Here is a 16,901-nt window from a genome sequence, read left to right as displayed (position 1 = left end):
GTAAAGTTTCCCCTTTTTCTTTTCCTCTCCTTTTCTTTTCTCCCCTCTCTTCCTCCCCTGTTTCCTTTCCCTCCCTCCCTCCCTCCCTCCCTTCCTCCTCCCTCCCTCTCTTCCTCCTCCCTGCTCCCCCCGTGTCTGGAAGTCTCTCTTGGTTTGGAACAGACTTCCTTATATTGGCTCTCAAAAGAATACTTTTTGCCGGGAGTTTACTTTATTGCTATGAAGCACCAGAATAAGGGAAAAGTATTACCAGGAAAATGTGTTCAGCTGTTTCTCTTACTTGCATGTTGCATATACCAGCAGTATTGCAAGCATTTCCATATAATAAGTGCTTTTAGACTCTAAGACTGGACCATATGTGGTTCCATGTTGCATGCTGAAGTCCTAGCAGATACCAGGCTTCATGGCTGTTTTTTTCCTATTTGTAATACCTGGTAGTGTCATCTGGAAATGCTACAGAGGAAGTGAAGCTGCTTTAGTGTCTCTGCTTGCAAATACTTTCAATTCATTAATAATTCTCAGTTACGTTGAACAGCATTGCTGGGATTTGCCTGTAGGATTTGGCTTATCTAGAGAATGGCAGCTGTGCATTGAAGTTACTGTTCAATATTAGTTGCTTTTTTGAAAATGCAAATGAAGCAAAAAGCCTTCCTTTAAACAATTCATTAAATTAGGCTTCTTTTGGCGATAAGGAAGTTCGCAAATATTCCTCCATTTCTCTGCCTTTAGTATATTTTGTGATTGCCTTGTATTTATGTTGTAACCACAGTATCTTCTGTGACCCCTTGCGGGGGGAGGGGGAAGAGGGGAATTTGTGAATTTAAAACTGTCCTCAAGGTACTTACTTGGCATTGAAAGTTGTGAGGCATTGCTCCTTAATTCCATGTTTCTGGAGCTGCAGATATGGCTTTTAAATAGGGAGAGTAAGTGCAAGGAGTATGCATCTAGGTGAAGATCAGAAATTTCTTTGGAATCAAGTATGCAGGCAGAGGAATGGTGGCAAGTATAATATAAGAAATGGAGACTTTGGATTCCGCTGAGTGAGTCTAAATGGAAGTTATGAGCAGAGATGAAAGAATCAACTGCATTTTCTAGTTCAGTGGAGGTATTTTCAGAATTTTATGTTGGAAGGTGGCTTACACGGTCTTACAGCACGAGTGACTGAACAGCCTAAGGCACCCAAGATGCAGGGGGAAAAAAAGCTAAATGGATGATGGTGAGAAGACCTAAAGGAACATGTATGATTTCTAAAATTAACAAAGCAGCGTTTCCTTCTCACTTAGGTTAGCTCCTGTATTCCTTATTACACATCTGGAATTCTTCAGGAATTACAGCAGTTGGAGGTAGAACAGAATAGCCGGGGGATCATCAAATTGGACTTTTCGTATCTTGCCCAGCTTCCCTGCTTAGCCTAAATACACCATTTTTCTGATCTACTGTGCTGTTTGTAGTTCCACAAGCTAACTAGCTTGTACTGCCAGACAATAGCATAAATATATCCTCTGCTGCAGTGGAGGTTAAGACCTCCAGTTTGGAAAATGTTCGGGTAGCTAGAAATACTGGAAAAAGAGGTTGTCACACACAAGATCAGAATGAAAAATACATAGGTAGAAGTCATAGCTTTCTTAGCCTATTATAACTCTTAATGCTAACTATTATGTACAGTATTGAGCAATCTAGAGCATAGCCTAAAAGGAGCAATAAATGTAAAGCTAATAACTCCAGTTTTTGTTTTCTTCCTACCATTTTTCTTTGTTTATTCTCTAGGATCATGGTTTCTTCTAGTGGAAAGGGCTATCATCATAGCGTTGCTGTTCTTAGTTATTATTTTGTGTTCGGCTCAGTTAAGTGTTATTGGTAAGTATTGACTCTTTAATTCTTTGCAATTATTGATTTGTCCTGAAATCACTTGTTTGCATAAAGGCATCCATGTAAGATGAAAGATGGTGCTTACATCTAAAAGATGTCTGGTAGAATTGATCCAGATAATACACAGAGGGGTGATACGTCTGCTTTGTCAAATAACCTGGCATCTGTTTTGCTCTGGAATCCTCTCCTGATCATCCACATTGTGTTACTTATGTTCATTTCTGGGCTTTCTTTTGGCATGAATCAGCTAACACCATGAGAGAATTAACTTGTATACAGTTCTCGAGATAGTTCCTAATAAGCACTATTACTCACAGGCCTGGTCAGTAAGAGCACACCAAGGTACACTCTTTTGTGCTGCATCATCTTCCATTTCCTTTTCAGTGAGCCTTGCACTCTTTCAGGACACATAACATATGTTTTTGGCATCAAGCTACGAAACACTAGTCTGGCATAGCATTTGCAGAGTTTGGGGCCTTTGAACTGAAAAAAACCATGACCTCATCAAAAAGATGTGAGTTTTTGGGGGCTTCAGCATGCCACATGGTGCCCCAGTCATGCAGTGTGGACTGTGTTGAAGGTCGTCTAGCCCTAAGCAGTGGGATCTAGGTCAGTCTGCTCTATTTGCTTGGAGGCCAGGGCTTGCTTCCTGGGGTTAAGATTTTTAGCAGCTGTATGTCTTTGTAGACAAAGGCATGATGTGCAGCCTAAAGGGTCTGTGTTTAGAGCTAGTCTGCCATGTGGTGATGTTTCTGCTGCCAGTACTGTTGCAAACGATGAGTTTCTTTGCATGTGTGTAATTTTTGTGGGCTATAATTGATAATGTCTACTGTCATTGGTTAGAACAAGGAAGCTTTTCTTCACTGTTGGTTCACCATGACATTATTGAATCATTAGAAACATGTTTCGTTTTATGGTCATAAAATCAATATTAGAGAAGGATGGTGCTGTCTTCTTAACGTAAAATTGTTCATTAGTCTTTTAGCACTAGCTGAGTTACAATTTAACACCGGCATCAATGATTTTGTTAAATATTTTTAGAGACAATACATTCACCAGTGTCAGATATCCTTAGATGTTCTTTATACACTGGTGTCCAACATCTATGCAATGTAGAGTGTGCTTTATGTGCTAGTCTTTCCGATGGTTCCCTGTGGTGCAATTTGTTACATCAGTCTTTGATGTTTTTTCAGCCTTTCTCAATTTGTAGAGTTCTAAAAAATTAAAAAAGAAAAAATTTCTGCTTAGAGTTGAGTCCATAAGAAATGGAAGGGAATTGCACTCAGAGTGATTTATAGTAATCACTTATATATTCAGCCATCTATATATAATTTCCTTTATTACCTTTTCATGAACCTCTGAAAGTGGTTTGTGACTCTTCAAAGGTCCATCTGTGGTCAAAGGTTGAAAACTAATACATATTTTAAAAATTATGTTATTTCCATAGTGTTAGATTCCTGATTTTCATTATTGTTTATAATGGTTTAGGAGTCTCTGATATGTTCAGGAATTGTCATTGCCTTGCATTCGTAGCAGAACTTTAACATTTTTAGCATTTTGATAGGAAAGTAATAATTGTCCTGAAATAAGCATGGATACATCCATGGAGAAGTACTGTCATTTACAGGAGTAAGTTGAGCCTGCTTGGATTTTTTTGCATCTCTGCACTTTATTGCGAGGTCTGTGACCTCTGTGGGGAAAAGTAATCATGCTACCTCTAACTTAATAAATGTGGGTGTACTTAACTGTTTGTTTTTGTTGGGTTTTTTTTTTCCCCTTTAATTTGCACTGTTTTAGTTAAGCTGTGAATCCAGCAATGCTACAGTATACCTTTAAGTAGTTTGTTAAACTGGGTTTCTGTGTAACACTTGGGAATACATGTTTTCTTGGGTTTGTGTTTTATGGAGAGTATTGTTTTTTTGTTGTGGGGTTGGGTTTTTTTTTTTTTTGTCGGTTGGTTTGGGGTGGAGTTTTTTGGGTTTTGTGCTTACAGGGTTGGCTTTTAGGATTTAAGTATAGCATATCCATTACTTATTTTTGCCTTTGTGTCTTGCTTTCCTTATTTAGCATATTTATAATATGAAAAAATGCAAATTTCCAGTACAGATATGCAGGAAGTTTTTACTATTACTACTATTCCAAATAAGTTTTTGGTTTAAATGACAGTAGTACTTGAGAGTATGACTGGGGTCCTGTTGTGTTAGGCAATGTGAATATAATGAAAGGCAGAGTTTTAACTACAAGAGAGAGTATTCTGTAACCCTTCCATAGATGAGATACTATTAAAGATTTTGTTATATGTACCCTCTAGAATATTTACTGTATCCTCGTGATACTTTTTTTTGTGCTAACACAGTGCATATAAATGGGATGTTAATTCTGTACGTGCTTCTTGTTTTTCTTTTTGAAGTTACTTACAGTACTTGTTTACTCTCTGTTTGTTATTAACAATTTCAACATATACCAAGATTGTTGGTATATTAATTTTCAAGCTCGGCGCAAGAGCTGCCTTTTTTTGTGTCTTAGTTTTAGCAGTGTATAAGGCAGAAGCAAACACGGCTTATTATGATGTTGTATTTGTACTGTTCCTTCTTTTCCAAAGACTACTAAAGTGCTGCTGCTTTGAAACCCTCCACTGGAATCAACCATTTCTGAGATGGCAGCTATTTAGCAGTGCAGTTTTACTGAAAATTAGTCTTGTCTATGGCATCTGAACATGTAGGTCATGCCATATCTACTCATCCTCAAAGCATTGTGGTGATTTGGGAACATCACCCTGTTCCCTAAGGGACAGAGGTGATACGTCTGAGCTCACACAGTGTCACGGGGAAGAGAATTAAACCTGGAATTTCTAAATCCCTGTCTGACACTCACCTGAGTAACAAATTCACTTTAACCTTATTTAAATGTCAGTAGTACATCTACTTGAATTAACCTGTACCGTGTCCCAAAGTTATTTTGATAATATATCACCTGAATTGTATAGAAGGTGGATTAAGAATTTGACTACAACACCAATGTCAGGTTTCATTTATCTGAGTAAGCCATATTAACCATATCAAACAATTAAAACAAATGAAATCTTGGTAATATATATAGTTCTAATTTTTTAGGAGTTTGTTTCTTTGTTTAGGACAACAGTCCTAATCATAAAACCTGTGTATTTTAGTGAGAGAATCTCTATGTCTGATTGTTTTCCTCTCTGTCTCTCTTTGTTTTTTCTTTAAGCATTAAAATATGAAATTGTACCTCAGAAGAAAATGGGCATGATTGTAGCAGTTACCATCTTCACAGTTGCTGCTGTTGTAGGCACTGTTCTTTTTGTCCAAGGTAAGTGTATTAAAATTGCCTTCCTAGTTTAAGGGAATAAGAGCACAAATGAATCTCTTCCACTGCAAGTTAGTACCACCTATTAATTGCCATCTACTAATTTTAAAATGAAAAAATATTACAGAATACAACAAACAGCATTGTGGTTGTCAGGCCCTCAGATGATCATAGGGAGATACAGACTACAAATTTATTTCTGTTTTCTGTCCTTGGGTGAATATTAGGGGCTAGGGAGTGACTTCTGGTGCTTCAGTGGGATTTTTTCTGGACCCTAAAAACTTGATGATACTAATGATTTACTTTTGTTGCTTTGTGCTTTATTCTAATCAAGGATTTCTGTTTTACTAATTTCCACATACATGTTTGCAGATGGCTATACTGCACAGAATCAAGCTGGTCTTGGCCTAATTGTAGTCCCTGCTGTGATTTTGGTACCACTTCAATACTTTGTGTTTGGAATTGGTGAGTATTAATTTATTCACTAGCTCAAGAACATACTGATAGAAAAACTGAATGAGCTCCCCCTCCATAATCTACATACTATTTTCATTGTTATAAATAGGTGCTACAATAGCATCCTGGATTCCTGACCTTCCTAGTATCTCAAAACAAAATGTTTAACCTGTGTGTGTTTGGCTAAGTTGCTTCAGGGAAGAAGTATAAGCTACCTGCTTGAAAAATGAGATTTAGGATAGGACATCTGAGTGATTCCTGCTCTTCCTTCCTGGGTCTTGGGACTGGGATGAATAACTAACTCTCAGAATGTATGTGTTTCATTTTTTCTACTTGTGGAAAAGTAGAAAATTATATATATATATATTTTTATATATATTTATAATTATATATATTTATAATTTTATTTATATATACATATATTTTTATATGCGGGTGTGTGTATACATACAAGAGCCCTGAGTGACTTTGTTATCACACTGGCTGGCTGAGCTTGGAATTTAGGAGAATCTGATTTCTAGTTTCATGTGAATGATCTACCTTTTGTGTCTCTGTAGTTAAACTTTAAAAATTACAATTTTGTTTCTGTCTTTCCCAGTTTTCGATAGTCTACCACAAGCAACATTCGCTCTGATAGGTTTGCACATTCTTGGTTATGTAATTGCTGTGGTTGGCTTTGCACTGTGTGTCTCAGGTAAGCAATTTATCTTCTGTAAAAGTGTCTTTTTACTTTTGTCTATACCTGATGTTTCTTTATTTGTAACACTAAAATGCTGTGAAAATGGCTTCACTACATTGAGTGTTAGCAAGTAACTTCTGTAAATGTACTTTACTGTATTAATGCTCTTTTATCTGGTGAAAGAATAGCCCAAAGGCAGTATTACATATAGCAGTTTCATTAGTATGACTATATCCAGCATGACTGCATTCTATGAGCAGTTGCTTAACAAAAAAAAAAAAAGTTAATTTTTTAAATTTCTCAACAGTTAGTGCCCTAAAGAGTCACCTAAAACCAACGTTGACCTTTATCACTGTTATTCTTACTGAGGCCTAGGGTATTTAGAAACTAAACTAGAGTCATAATAATTTTCTCATGTTCAATAAATAAATCAGAAATTCCTTGTTAATCTCCGCTAGTATGTGACTGATAACTGAGTCTCTGGGAAACGAATACTTTTTGAAACAGCCTAAGAAGGCAAATGCAGGGACAGTAAACTTGGAAGCGTTCTTGGACTGTTTTAAGTCTGGTTGTGGCTGGCATTCTGTTTCAGCACTGAAAAATGGTCACTGTTGTAAAGGAACACCAACTAAACACCGCACACAGTGATAGCCCTTATCCCTGCCTCTCACCCTCCCTTTCTCCCCTGCCTGCCTTCCCTCTGCCCACCAGAAAACCCCACTGCAGAGGAAAGGGTCAATTTAGGACTAGGCATCCTTGACAGTATATTTAGTAGTAGAATACATACTCGTGTTTATTGGAAGCACTTTATGTCCCTGATTTATTGTTTCGTAGAGACATTCTTCATTGTAGTCGTTTATTTTGTTGGGGATTTAAGAAAACTATTTCTCCTTGAAGTGGTTTCTAAAGGTTTGTCTAATCTGGGTGAAATGATAGACCTTTCAATGGAGTTGTGATTTGAGTTTTGTGCTTATTGTTTAGTATTTACAGAAGTATTTGTAAGGGGCACCTAAGTGTTGTCAAATGTAATAGTAAAATAAACTGGGGGGAGATTTCTGGTAAAGCATTAATCCTCTAGAGTAATACAAAATGGAGGATGTTTTTATTACGCTCTCAAACGGAAGGTCTCCCTAGTTTTTCAGGGTGACCTTTTCACAGGTCAGATAAGGTAGATGTTTTCTGTATCTCTGGAAGTTTAGCTGAATGACCCTTAAGTGTCAGTAGAAATAGCTCATCCTAGGTTGAGCTCGCAGGTAGTTGCAATGATTTCAAGTCCCTGGAAACAAGGATCAGAGAACAAGGAGTTTCTGTAGCGAACTATGGTTAGATTGTAATAGCCTGTTCCTGCTCTGTGATATCCCTGTAAATGTGGAGCATTCCTGTTATCTGTGGTGGATTTGCCTCAGAGCTACCCTCATATTCTGCTCCCTTCTTCCCATTTTTTACCCTGTTTTATCAGTAACAGTATTGTATTCTGTAATCTAATGCAATTATAGTTCAAAACAATTGGGACTGAAGATGGATGTTTAAATTTAAAATACAATTAATGAAAGAATGTTGTCAGTTGCAGTGAATGACAGTAGAATAGCTAAACTGTAGTAGAAAATACAGCTAAGCGGGATAAATCAGTAAATGCCTCTGTATCATTAAAGAATGTATACAGAAAAAGAAAGATGCAGAAGTAGTTCTGGGATAGCTTTGAAAGATAAATTAATCACATCTGGTTTTATCAGGCTTACTTATTTTAGTATTCAGTTATATCAAAAAATAAAAGTTTGTGCTTTTACTTGTGTCAGATGATACAGTTTCTTGTGTTTTTAACAGCCTGTCCTCCGTTACATGGGTCTGTTTTGATTGCTGGCTTAGCTATTATGGCTATTGCAAATTTGCTTAGTCTGGCTTACATGTTTATTATGGGTAAGTAGCACCTAATATTCTGCCTTTTTTTTTTTTAGCACTTAAATATTCAGAAGAGCAATTTTCTCTATTGTACTTTTCAGAGGTAGACATAGCTTATTTGAACATAAGGTGTGATTTCACAATTACATAGCTAAAAAAATTACTGAAAAATTGTCTGTATATAGTGGTTTTGTTTCATAGAGACTGGGGGGAATCTTGAGTAAAGAAATTTGCAGTTTATCATCATAAGCTGTCTTGAGATCAACACAGCCAGGTTTCTTAAGTAAGAGTGTTTCAACTGTAGGACAGATGTTGCTGTTTAAGTTCTGCTTTTACACAGTTGGCTAGCTGAAGCTTAGAACGAGCAAAAGTATTTCAAGGATTCTAGAGTGGGTTATGGGATGGCGCAGACAAAAGCTTATCAGAATATGAATTTGAAGAAGCAAAATCTGCCTAGTGATTTCCACTGGTTAGAGGTAGGTTAAAATAAGAGCAATTTGAATGCACACCTTTCATTTTAGTGAATCCTATTTTTTCTTATGCTTAATTTTAAAAGCCAGGAGCAAAGAATAGCAATACTTTGTTTCAGAAACTGGTCTGTTCACCAGATTTCAAAAAGATGAGAGATTTAAAGGTATAAAAGCCCGTCAGGCCTCCTAAATAAGCAAAAACCACAGCAATGCTGTGTGATTGGAATGTGGTGCAGACATCTCTGAGCTGGCACACCACAGCATAACGTTATGTGGACTTTACAGCTTGGGTCTGAGAGTGACTTTGTTTCTAGCTGTGCATGAAGGCTCTTCAAACAGCTTGTTAGTTTGGATGCAGAACCATGCAATTGAGGATATATTACTTCCAGATTCAAGCTGATGTGTATACAGTCAGAGCAGTCCCTAGTCTGCACTGAACTATACAGTCTTCCAGGTTTAGTATGTGCATACCATGTGTGGGCATGGTCAGAAATAATATACCCTGAGTCAGGGAGGATATCCATTAAAGAAGAAAGTAGGGCAGAATGCCTAATATTTGATATCTGAGATAGATGAAGATGAGTCAAAAATGTGGCGGAGGTGAAGCAAGCCTTCTAACAATGATAAAAGTAATTTTTATTTACTTTGGACTACTTGTATATATGACTGATGCTGTGTGCTAATGGTCTGCATAAATATTGCATTTGTAGTTTGATTATTCTGGCTGAAGAACTAAAATGTGACTGTTGGGGTAGATTCCAGCACATCAGAATAAGCACAAAGAATAGCGTGTAGCATAATTCAATTTTAGAGCTAAATGCATGAGTGAGACAATTCACAGACTGTAGGTGATAAGATTATTCAGTTCTTAAACAGAAGAGTGCTTAGAGGCTTTAAGAATTTGCGGATCATCATATTAAGTAGTTTTGGATATGGGAAGCTTCAATTTTGTGTGTTGCTACTCTGTTCCAAGTTTTACCAGTAGATATTTTTATTCGGTTGATCATGACATTTATTCATCTGCCTGGTCACTTTTTTGTAATTATTTTAGGTTCCAGAATGAAAGATCATCCTCGTCCAGGGGTAAGCTTAAAATTAATAAATTTGGGGTGACTAGATGGCTCAGGGGATTGTAGTGAGATACTGAACCTTTCTGCACTAGTTCGAATTCAGACCAGGTTGGTAGCAAGCAAAAGTTCTGGCTGTGTAACAGATGTCTAATGTTGAGTGAGTTGGTGGTCTTCATTGTCCTTATTGAGTGTGTCTATAGTACTGTAATTGCCACCCTTACCTAACAGCTACTTCGACTGTTGTGCCCAAATGGAGTTTCAAGGGCTGTCACAAAAAGGTGGTGGATGTGAAGGGAAGTTTGATGTTCTTTTACAATGCACTTTTTCATATGAATTTATAAAGACCTTTTGCTCACCTTAATGAAAAAGGTGAGTGCAGAATACTGTTGAATTTTTTTATCTAGGTGGCTTAGAACCAAGACTTAGGGTTTTTTTTCCTATGGTCTTTTACACCAGAACCCTTTAATATTCTCTTGAATTCCCAGCTATACGGGTGCTATAGCCTTGATCTTTTTTTCTTTTCTTATTTTCCTATAATGCCCCTTAATTTGATGAGACCATCTAAAAGCAGAGTGTCTGTCTTTAGGTCACACAGAACAAATGGAAAAGCACTTTGTTTTTTTAAAGAAGGTTTTTCAGTCAGTTTTTTTTAATTCTAAAGTAATCATTCCTAAAACAGTAATTTTCCTAGGCTTAGGCAGTGCTTTCTAGTGATCCATGAATGTGAACTGCCTGATTTCTGGAGTTTTGCAGAAGCAAGCAAAGAGGCATAACTGTAAAATACCAGTAAAATTTCCTTGTAGCAGGGGAGCATGGCAAATACTAAGTCATCCCATTTCTTCGCTGGCAGCCATCATTTGAGACAGATTTCCAGGTCTCCTCTTCAGTCTGCAGCCTGAGACCCAGTTGTTGAAGAAAGATGGTTTCTAACAGTGGGGCAGGAGAGCTGACAGCAGTTAGGACAACAGAGATTTTTTTTTTTTTTTCCTTTGCTTTTTCTCATCCATCTTCATTTTAAGGAAGAGTATTTCAGAGGATTGGTCTCTTACTTATGGAAGGAATGTAAGTGCGTGGAGTTTAATTAAAAAAAAAAAGAAAAAGAGGAGGTTCACAAAGTTCATTATATTATAAAAATGAGCTGAGAAGTGTATTACAGATACACTTCTTTCAAAATGCAATCTTGCCTTTATCTAACATGCTCATGTTTACTTGTAGAATGGAAGCAAACAGAGCAAGAGGAGATTTTCTTTCTTAACCTAGTTTTTGGTTGTAAATAAACTTTGAAATAGAAACTAACATGCTAAATAACATCCTTTGTGGAAATCCATTCTCTTTATGAGCTGTTCTCTTCACAAGGTGGTTTTATGCTGCAGCAAGGATTTGACAAATAAAGAAACAGCCACAATTATGTAGTAGTGAACACCATGTTACTCTGAATTGGAGACAGGAATGAAATCAAAAGAAAGTTTTAAAACTTACAGGTCATTGGAAATCTCAGCCACTGAAAACATGATTTCTGCAGCTGCAGTTAGTGGAGGGTCAGATACAGAGGAATTCAGATGATGATAATTTGTGCCCATGAACTTATGGAAGTTATAGAAGGACTTAGTGGAAAATTAAGTGTATACAATAATATGTTGCTTGTTTCCATCAAGGGCTGTTCAGCATATATTGCTGTACTTCGAGGCAATAAATGGGTGTGAAGTAATTTTGAAAATACACTTTGATTCTGTGTAATCTAAAGGCTATGGAAAACTTAATGTCAGTGAAGTGCTTGATTTTGACACTGGGGCACACTTACAAAACGATGCTTGATATTTTCTTGAGTCTGAGGGGGAAAAGGTGCGTATTTTGAAATCTGCCATCTTAACCAGTTATTGATTTTTCTAACATTTCTGTAGATTGCGTGTATTGTTTCTGATGATTGTCTACCAGATTAAATGCACAACTGTGGTGTATTTCCTTTTGAGGAGATTACACTTGATTGCTTGGCTACTATTTTTTTTTTTAGTCGTGCTGCTTTATTTCTAACTATTGATCAAATCACAGAAATAATCAGGTTTTAGAGCTTAAAAGTAGTATCTGCATGCCTTTTGCTGCCACCTAGAGGTATTTAATCTGAGAAAAAACAGTAGGGAAAAAATAACCTGGAGACTGCAGTTATTGATTGATTTATTTTTTTTCAGACCTCTAGTAATGAATTTTATTAACGTTCAGCTTTCTTCATTTTTATAGAATCACTACTTACTGTATATGTCAATTAGAGTAATTTAACTGTGGCGAGCCAAAAGTAAACATGAAGGCTTTTTATACATATATATATTTTTAAATGTTTTGCAGAAAGCTGTAGAAGAACCACTAAATGGTAGGTGATATTCAAGGCTTATCTTCTAATTAAGGGATAAATTATGGAAAAAGGTCAAAAATATTTGTAGTTTGCAATACAACAGCACTGAGATGGCAGATCGGTATGTCAACTTATGTGGCTCTGAGTCAGTAAGAATTTCATCTCTTGATGAAATTATGCCTGCAGCTCCAGACCCCTTGTTCTACGCTACTGTGCTTGCTAGCCAGTGGCATTGTTTGACTGGTTTAGGACAAATCTAATATCTCGGGATATTATATCCGCCCTCTTTGCTTTGCAAAAAGTCCAACTTTTAAGAGGAAAAGAGGGACAGGTCTTGAAAGTTGATGTTAATTCTTCTTCATGAGCATTTATCTTGGTGGAATACGTACGATAGTAGCAAAAGCTATCCTTGTCACTCTGTTCTTTGATATTTCTTTGGGTTGGAGAAACTCTTCCATGGTGTTGGGAAACTCTGATAGTGCTTAAGATGGGGGAAATTTATGGTGAGAAAGGGATGACTCTGAATTTTTTTTTTTTTTAACTATTCTGTTCACTAATTGGCATGCTGAGTAGTAGCAAGTTCTAACCCAAATTTTAGAATTAATCTGAATATTAATTATGAAGCATTTCTTGCTGTTTGGCTCATTACTAATCCATTTGCTTGGCTTTTAAAGATGCAAAAGGAGTGATGTTAGAATGATGGTAAGTCCAAATATATCTCCAGTTATTTATTTACTTTAATTAACATGTATTTGAGGATTTTGATGTTTAGAGTTACCCAGTGTGGTGGTGTTTAACCCCAGTGGGCAACAAAGCACCACACAGCTGCTCGCCTGCCTGCCTGCCCCCCCCCCAGCCCCGCGGTGGGTTGGGGGAGAGAATCAGAAGGGCAAAAGTAAGAAAACTCGTGGGTTGAGATAAGAACAGTTTAATAATTGAAATAAAATATAATAATAATGATAATTTTAAAAACTAACGAAAAGGAAAACAACAAAAAAGAGAGAGAGAGGGACAAACCCCAGGAAAAACAAGTGATGCAACCGCTCACCACCTGCGGACTGACACCCAGCCAGTCCCCAGCAGCAATTGCTGCACCTGGGCCAACTCCCCCCAGCTTGTATACTGTGCATGACGTCACACGGTATGGAATATCCCTTTGGCCAGTTTGGGTCAGCTGTCCCGGCTGTGCCCCCTCCCAGCTTCTTGTGCACCTCCTCACTTGCAGAGTATGGGAAGCTGAAAAGTCCTTGACTAAGTATAAACGCTGCTTAGCAACAACTAAAACATTGGTGTGTTATTACAATATTCTCATGCTAAATCCAAAACTCAGCACTATGCCAGCTACTAGGAGGAAAATTAACTCTATCCCAGCTGGAACCAGGACACAGCGCTAATATGGTGAAACTTGGAGGACAGGTTTCAGTGCAGGTGCTGTTCTTACTCAACTGATATTTCATTGAAAATAAAGAATACATTTTCTGTATTATACATAGGGGAAGAATGTGTGTTTCTAAACAGTGAAGAGGATGAGTCAGAGAGAACTATTAATTAGTATGTTTCTGATCAAAAGTGGAAAGTCAAATAGTTTGTACGCTTCCTTTATGCTTATATAGTATTTCAGATGCATGGGCTGTTTCCTTGGTGGTGGGTTGTTGTATTTGTTTTTTGAGGTAGGTTTTTTGGTTGTTGTTAATATGGCTAAGCCTTCTCTACATATTTAATTGGTGATCTCCCATGGAAGTTCATAGGGAAGTGCTTTAAAAGTAGACTTTCTCTCCCCCTCCTCCCCTTTAGTTGTTAGTTAAATTCTCTGGGTTTTGTTGGACTGTTTGTATTCCAATCAGATTTCACTCAATTTATTATTTTTTCAGGGTCAGATAGTAGTGTTTAAAAATGAACAGAACTGAAACACAACAAAATTTAAGAACTGCTTAAAGAACTTCAGCTTATTTTTGACAAACCTGAATTTTGAACTTTAAGATCTAAAGGTGCACTGTGGTTTCTGCCCATTGGTTATGCTTGATGTTTAAAGATCTACCAGATATTGTAAAGAAAGATGTATGTTGCAGTGTCCTGGCCTAACTTAAGATTTCTTCCGACTTGAAATGTCCTCAATGCTGGGATTAGTCCTTTCTGATTTTATAACAGCCTGTGAGATTGCAACACCAACTACGTGTGAATAGACTCCTCCTAATATATAATAAGCCATGAAATGAGAGGGACTGTATTAACTTGGCCCAAAATTCCCAAACTGGTACCTAAAGCGGGTAGCCAAGTTTGCGCAGATTCTTGGTTCCTGCAGTTCATATACATCAGAAGAGTAGCAGACTTTGCCTGGCCAGATTGCTCTCGTTGAAGAGCTTAAATTTTAGATTAGATGCTCAGGCTTTGAAAATGAAAACAGTCTTTTACTGGTTCTTTTGTATTCAGAAGCTGTACTTCCTTTTCATGGGAGTAGGGTAAAAGAGCACTTGTTGATGCTGTGGGTGCTTCTGTTTCTTCCTGGAAACTGAGCAAGCTTGTCATGAGGTGTCACTACACCCTTCGCCTAGTACTTCTGCATCAGATTACAACATTTTGCTGGTCAGGATAAAGAGTAAGGTCACTGCAAATCTGTTAATTTACTTGAAATATTTTTATATCATGCCACTTCTAGAAGGCATGAATTGACAGTGTGACAATAAATGAGGTACTAATTAGCCCTAATTGGAAAAAGGTATATCGATTGATTTTAAAAACAGGCTGCCTTACAAATACCATGTACTGCTAGGTTTATGTTACTTATGACTACTACATGATTCATCCAAATATGCCATAGGATTATTTTCTAAACAATAGGAATACAAGCACTTTTGCAGTACAAAGGAGAACTGCATTGGTGTCTCCTAAATGCATTGATAAAATGTATGCCAGTTAGTATCATCTGAAGTAGGAGGAGTGGAAGGTAGGTCCTGCTTCAGAATGGCTATTGGTTGTTCTCCAAGGCAGTGGTTTGAGATCAGGAAAGAAATAGATATTTGCCAGACTGTTGCATTCAAAACTGACTGGAAGGGAGATAAGGATGGGATCAATACAGTTACCACATACTGCTGAAGAACAAGGTAGAGTTTTGCTTGGAGATCCAATTTTAACTAAGTTGACTGCTTCTTCTTGGGTCTCATGTAGGCTTATAAAAACCTGCCTCCTCTTCTAGTGCTGAGGTAGAGCTTCCAAAAGCACAGAAATTGCTAATTATCCATTTCATTTTGACTTTTAGCGTAGGGTTAGAAGTCTGTCTGCTTTTTCTGCCCTGAAAGATGGCTCCTAAAAATAACAGAAGGTTTTACAGGTAGAAGGCAAGGGCTCTGACACACAAGCTGGAGGCAGGAACCTTTTGAGCTCTACCTGCTTTTGACCTTAACCTTCCCTTGAAAGTTCACACATACACTGAAGGGGAGATGAGTCAGATGCTGAAGCACACCAGCTTACAAAATGGCATGTGAAAGTAAGCCAGTATTAGGAGTAAAGACAGGCCAGGCCAGACAGCTAAGGCTGGGAGCTGCTACAGCTTATTCCAATTCGTGAGTCAGGAGCTCCAAGACAGTGTCCGCTTTTTTGTTGTGGAGAGGCTGAAACACCACTTGCTGTTAGTACCGCTCTTTTCCATTATTTGAGTGCTAAGCGTGCTTTCAAAGTTTGAAATAAAAATAAGTCATTTTATTAAGCTGTAACTTGGGTAGGCGGCACAAAATGTTGCTGCTCTTCCCGAACAATCTTCTTTTTTTTTTTTTTTTTAATTCCCAGAACTGCAGAGCTATGTGATATGTGAAAAGTACACCGTTGTTGATACACCGTGGCCTTGAAGATGCACTACTCAAAGAGAAGAAATTCAGGAAACTAATTGTTTTGCATGTGTGGCAAAAGTGCTTTTGATATAAATGATGTAATTTTATAGTCACAGCAGCTGTAGCGAGGAACATGTGTGTTTGCCCACATGTGATCTTTATTTACTTTTGTTACGGTATATATGGTATGACTGAGGGTGAGAATATAAAAAGCACTGTTTGCCCACTACAGGGTCTCCCTGCAGTAATCCTTAGTGGTATTATTTTCAAAAACTATCAGTAGTCACTGCTTTGATAACGGGCCTGCTCAGCCCGAAGATTGCAATACCATTTAGACTATTGTTTTCTTTATTTGTGTGCATGGGCAAGGTATGGTCATATGTCTATGATACAAGCAGGAAGTAGAGATTGTACAAATACTTCTTTTCTGACATTCAGCAAAACTTTTATAAAAAAATAAATAAAATGCTTATACACAAAGTTGCATAAGTACAAAGTTTACTCCCAGCTCTCAAGTTATTGACCGAGTTCTCCTAATTCCATGAAATGGTAGTATTCCTCTCCATGGGCAGTAGTCATGTATGCTCTGGTGGCCAGTATTTTAGTCGAGTGAGAGAGCTCTCTGTGCCTCTTCCGTATTCTTTGATGAGAAACTGCTCAGCTGTTGGAGCCTAATTCAGCACTGGAATTATGGAGCACAGCAGCTAGTAATTTTCATGCTGAATGTGGTTCTTGTGTGTGTTCATGTTGTGCAGTGTGTGGTACTGGAAGCAATTTCAGGCTTTCTTAACTCAGTGAATTTGTAAAACTCATTGATGCTTCATAAAAATAGGAGTTGTCCTATTTAATGTATTTTTGACAGAGTTTTAAAATCTGTTTTCTTGAATGGAAAAAGGAGCTATTTCATTTCTGACCCACGTTTGATATACTGCCATTACATCACAAGTACATAAAATAGAA

At 37.4% G+C, this 16,901-nt stretch overlaps 1 protein-coding gene across 4 annotated transcripts in view; it reads left to right on the top strand.

Moving 5' to 3' along the window:
* Nucleotides 1-16,382, top strand: part of CD47 (CD47 molecule) — a 23,772-nt gene extending 7,390 nt beyond the window's left edge. For 2 of the 4 annotated variants that reach the window (XM_009321375.1, XM_009321374.1), the window contains 8 exons: nucleotides 1,768-1,857; nucleotides 5,098-5,199; nucleotides 5,569-5,661; nucleotides 6,251-6,346; nucleotides 8,156-8,248; nucleotides 9,752-9,783; nucleotides 12,111-12,135; nucleotides 15,901-16,382. In XM_009321375.1, the coding sequence (XP_009319650.1) occupies nucleotides 1,768-1,857; nucleotides 5,098-5,199; nucleotides 5,569-5,661; nucleotides 6,251-6,346; nucleotides 8,156-8,248; nucleotides 9,752-9,783; nucleotides 12,111-12,135; nucleotides 15,901-15,959 (590 nt within the window). In that variant the 3' untranslated portion in view covers nucleotides 15,960-16,382. The remainder of the gene's footprint in view (nucleotides 1-1,767; nucleotides 1,858-5,097; nucleotides 5,200-5,568; nucleotides 5,662-6,250; nucleotides 6,347-8,155; nucleotides 8,249-9,751; nucleotides 9,784-12,110; nucleotides 12,136-15,900) is intronic. The other 2 variants (XM_009321377.1, XM_009321376.1) reach the window with 2 other exon arrangements.
* The last annotated feature ends 519 nt before the right edge of the window (nucleotides 16,383-16,901 follow it).

The sequence above is a fragment of the Pygoscelis adeliae genome, unplaced genomic scaffold (genome assembly GCF_000699105.1).
Source record: "Pygoscelis adeliae isolate BGI_AS28 unplaced genomic scaffold, ASM69910v1 Scaffold363, whole genome shotgun sequence".
NCBI classification, from domain to species: Eukaryota; Metazoa; Chordata; class Aves; order Sphenisciformes; family Spheniscidae; genus Pygoscelis; species Pygoscelis adeliae.
This window is presented reverse-complemented; position numbering and strand designations above follow the sequence as displayed.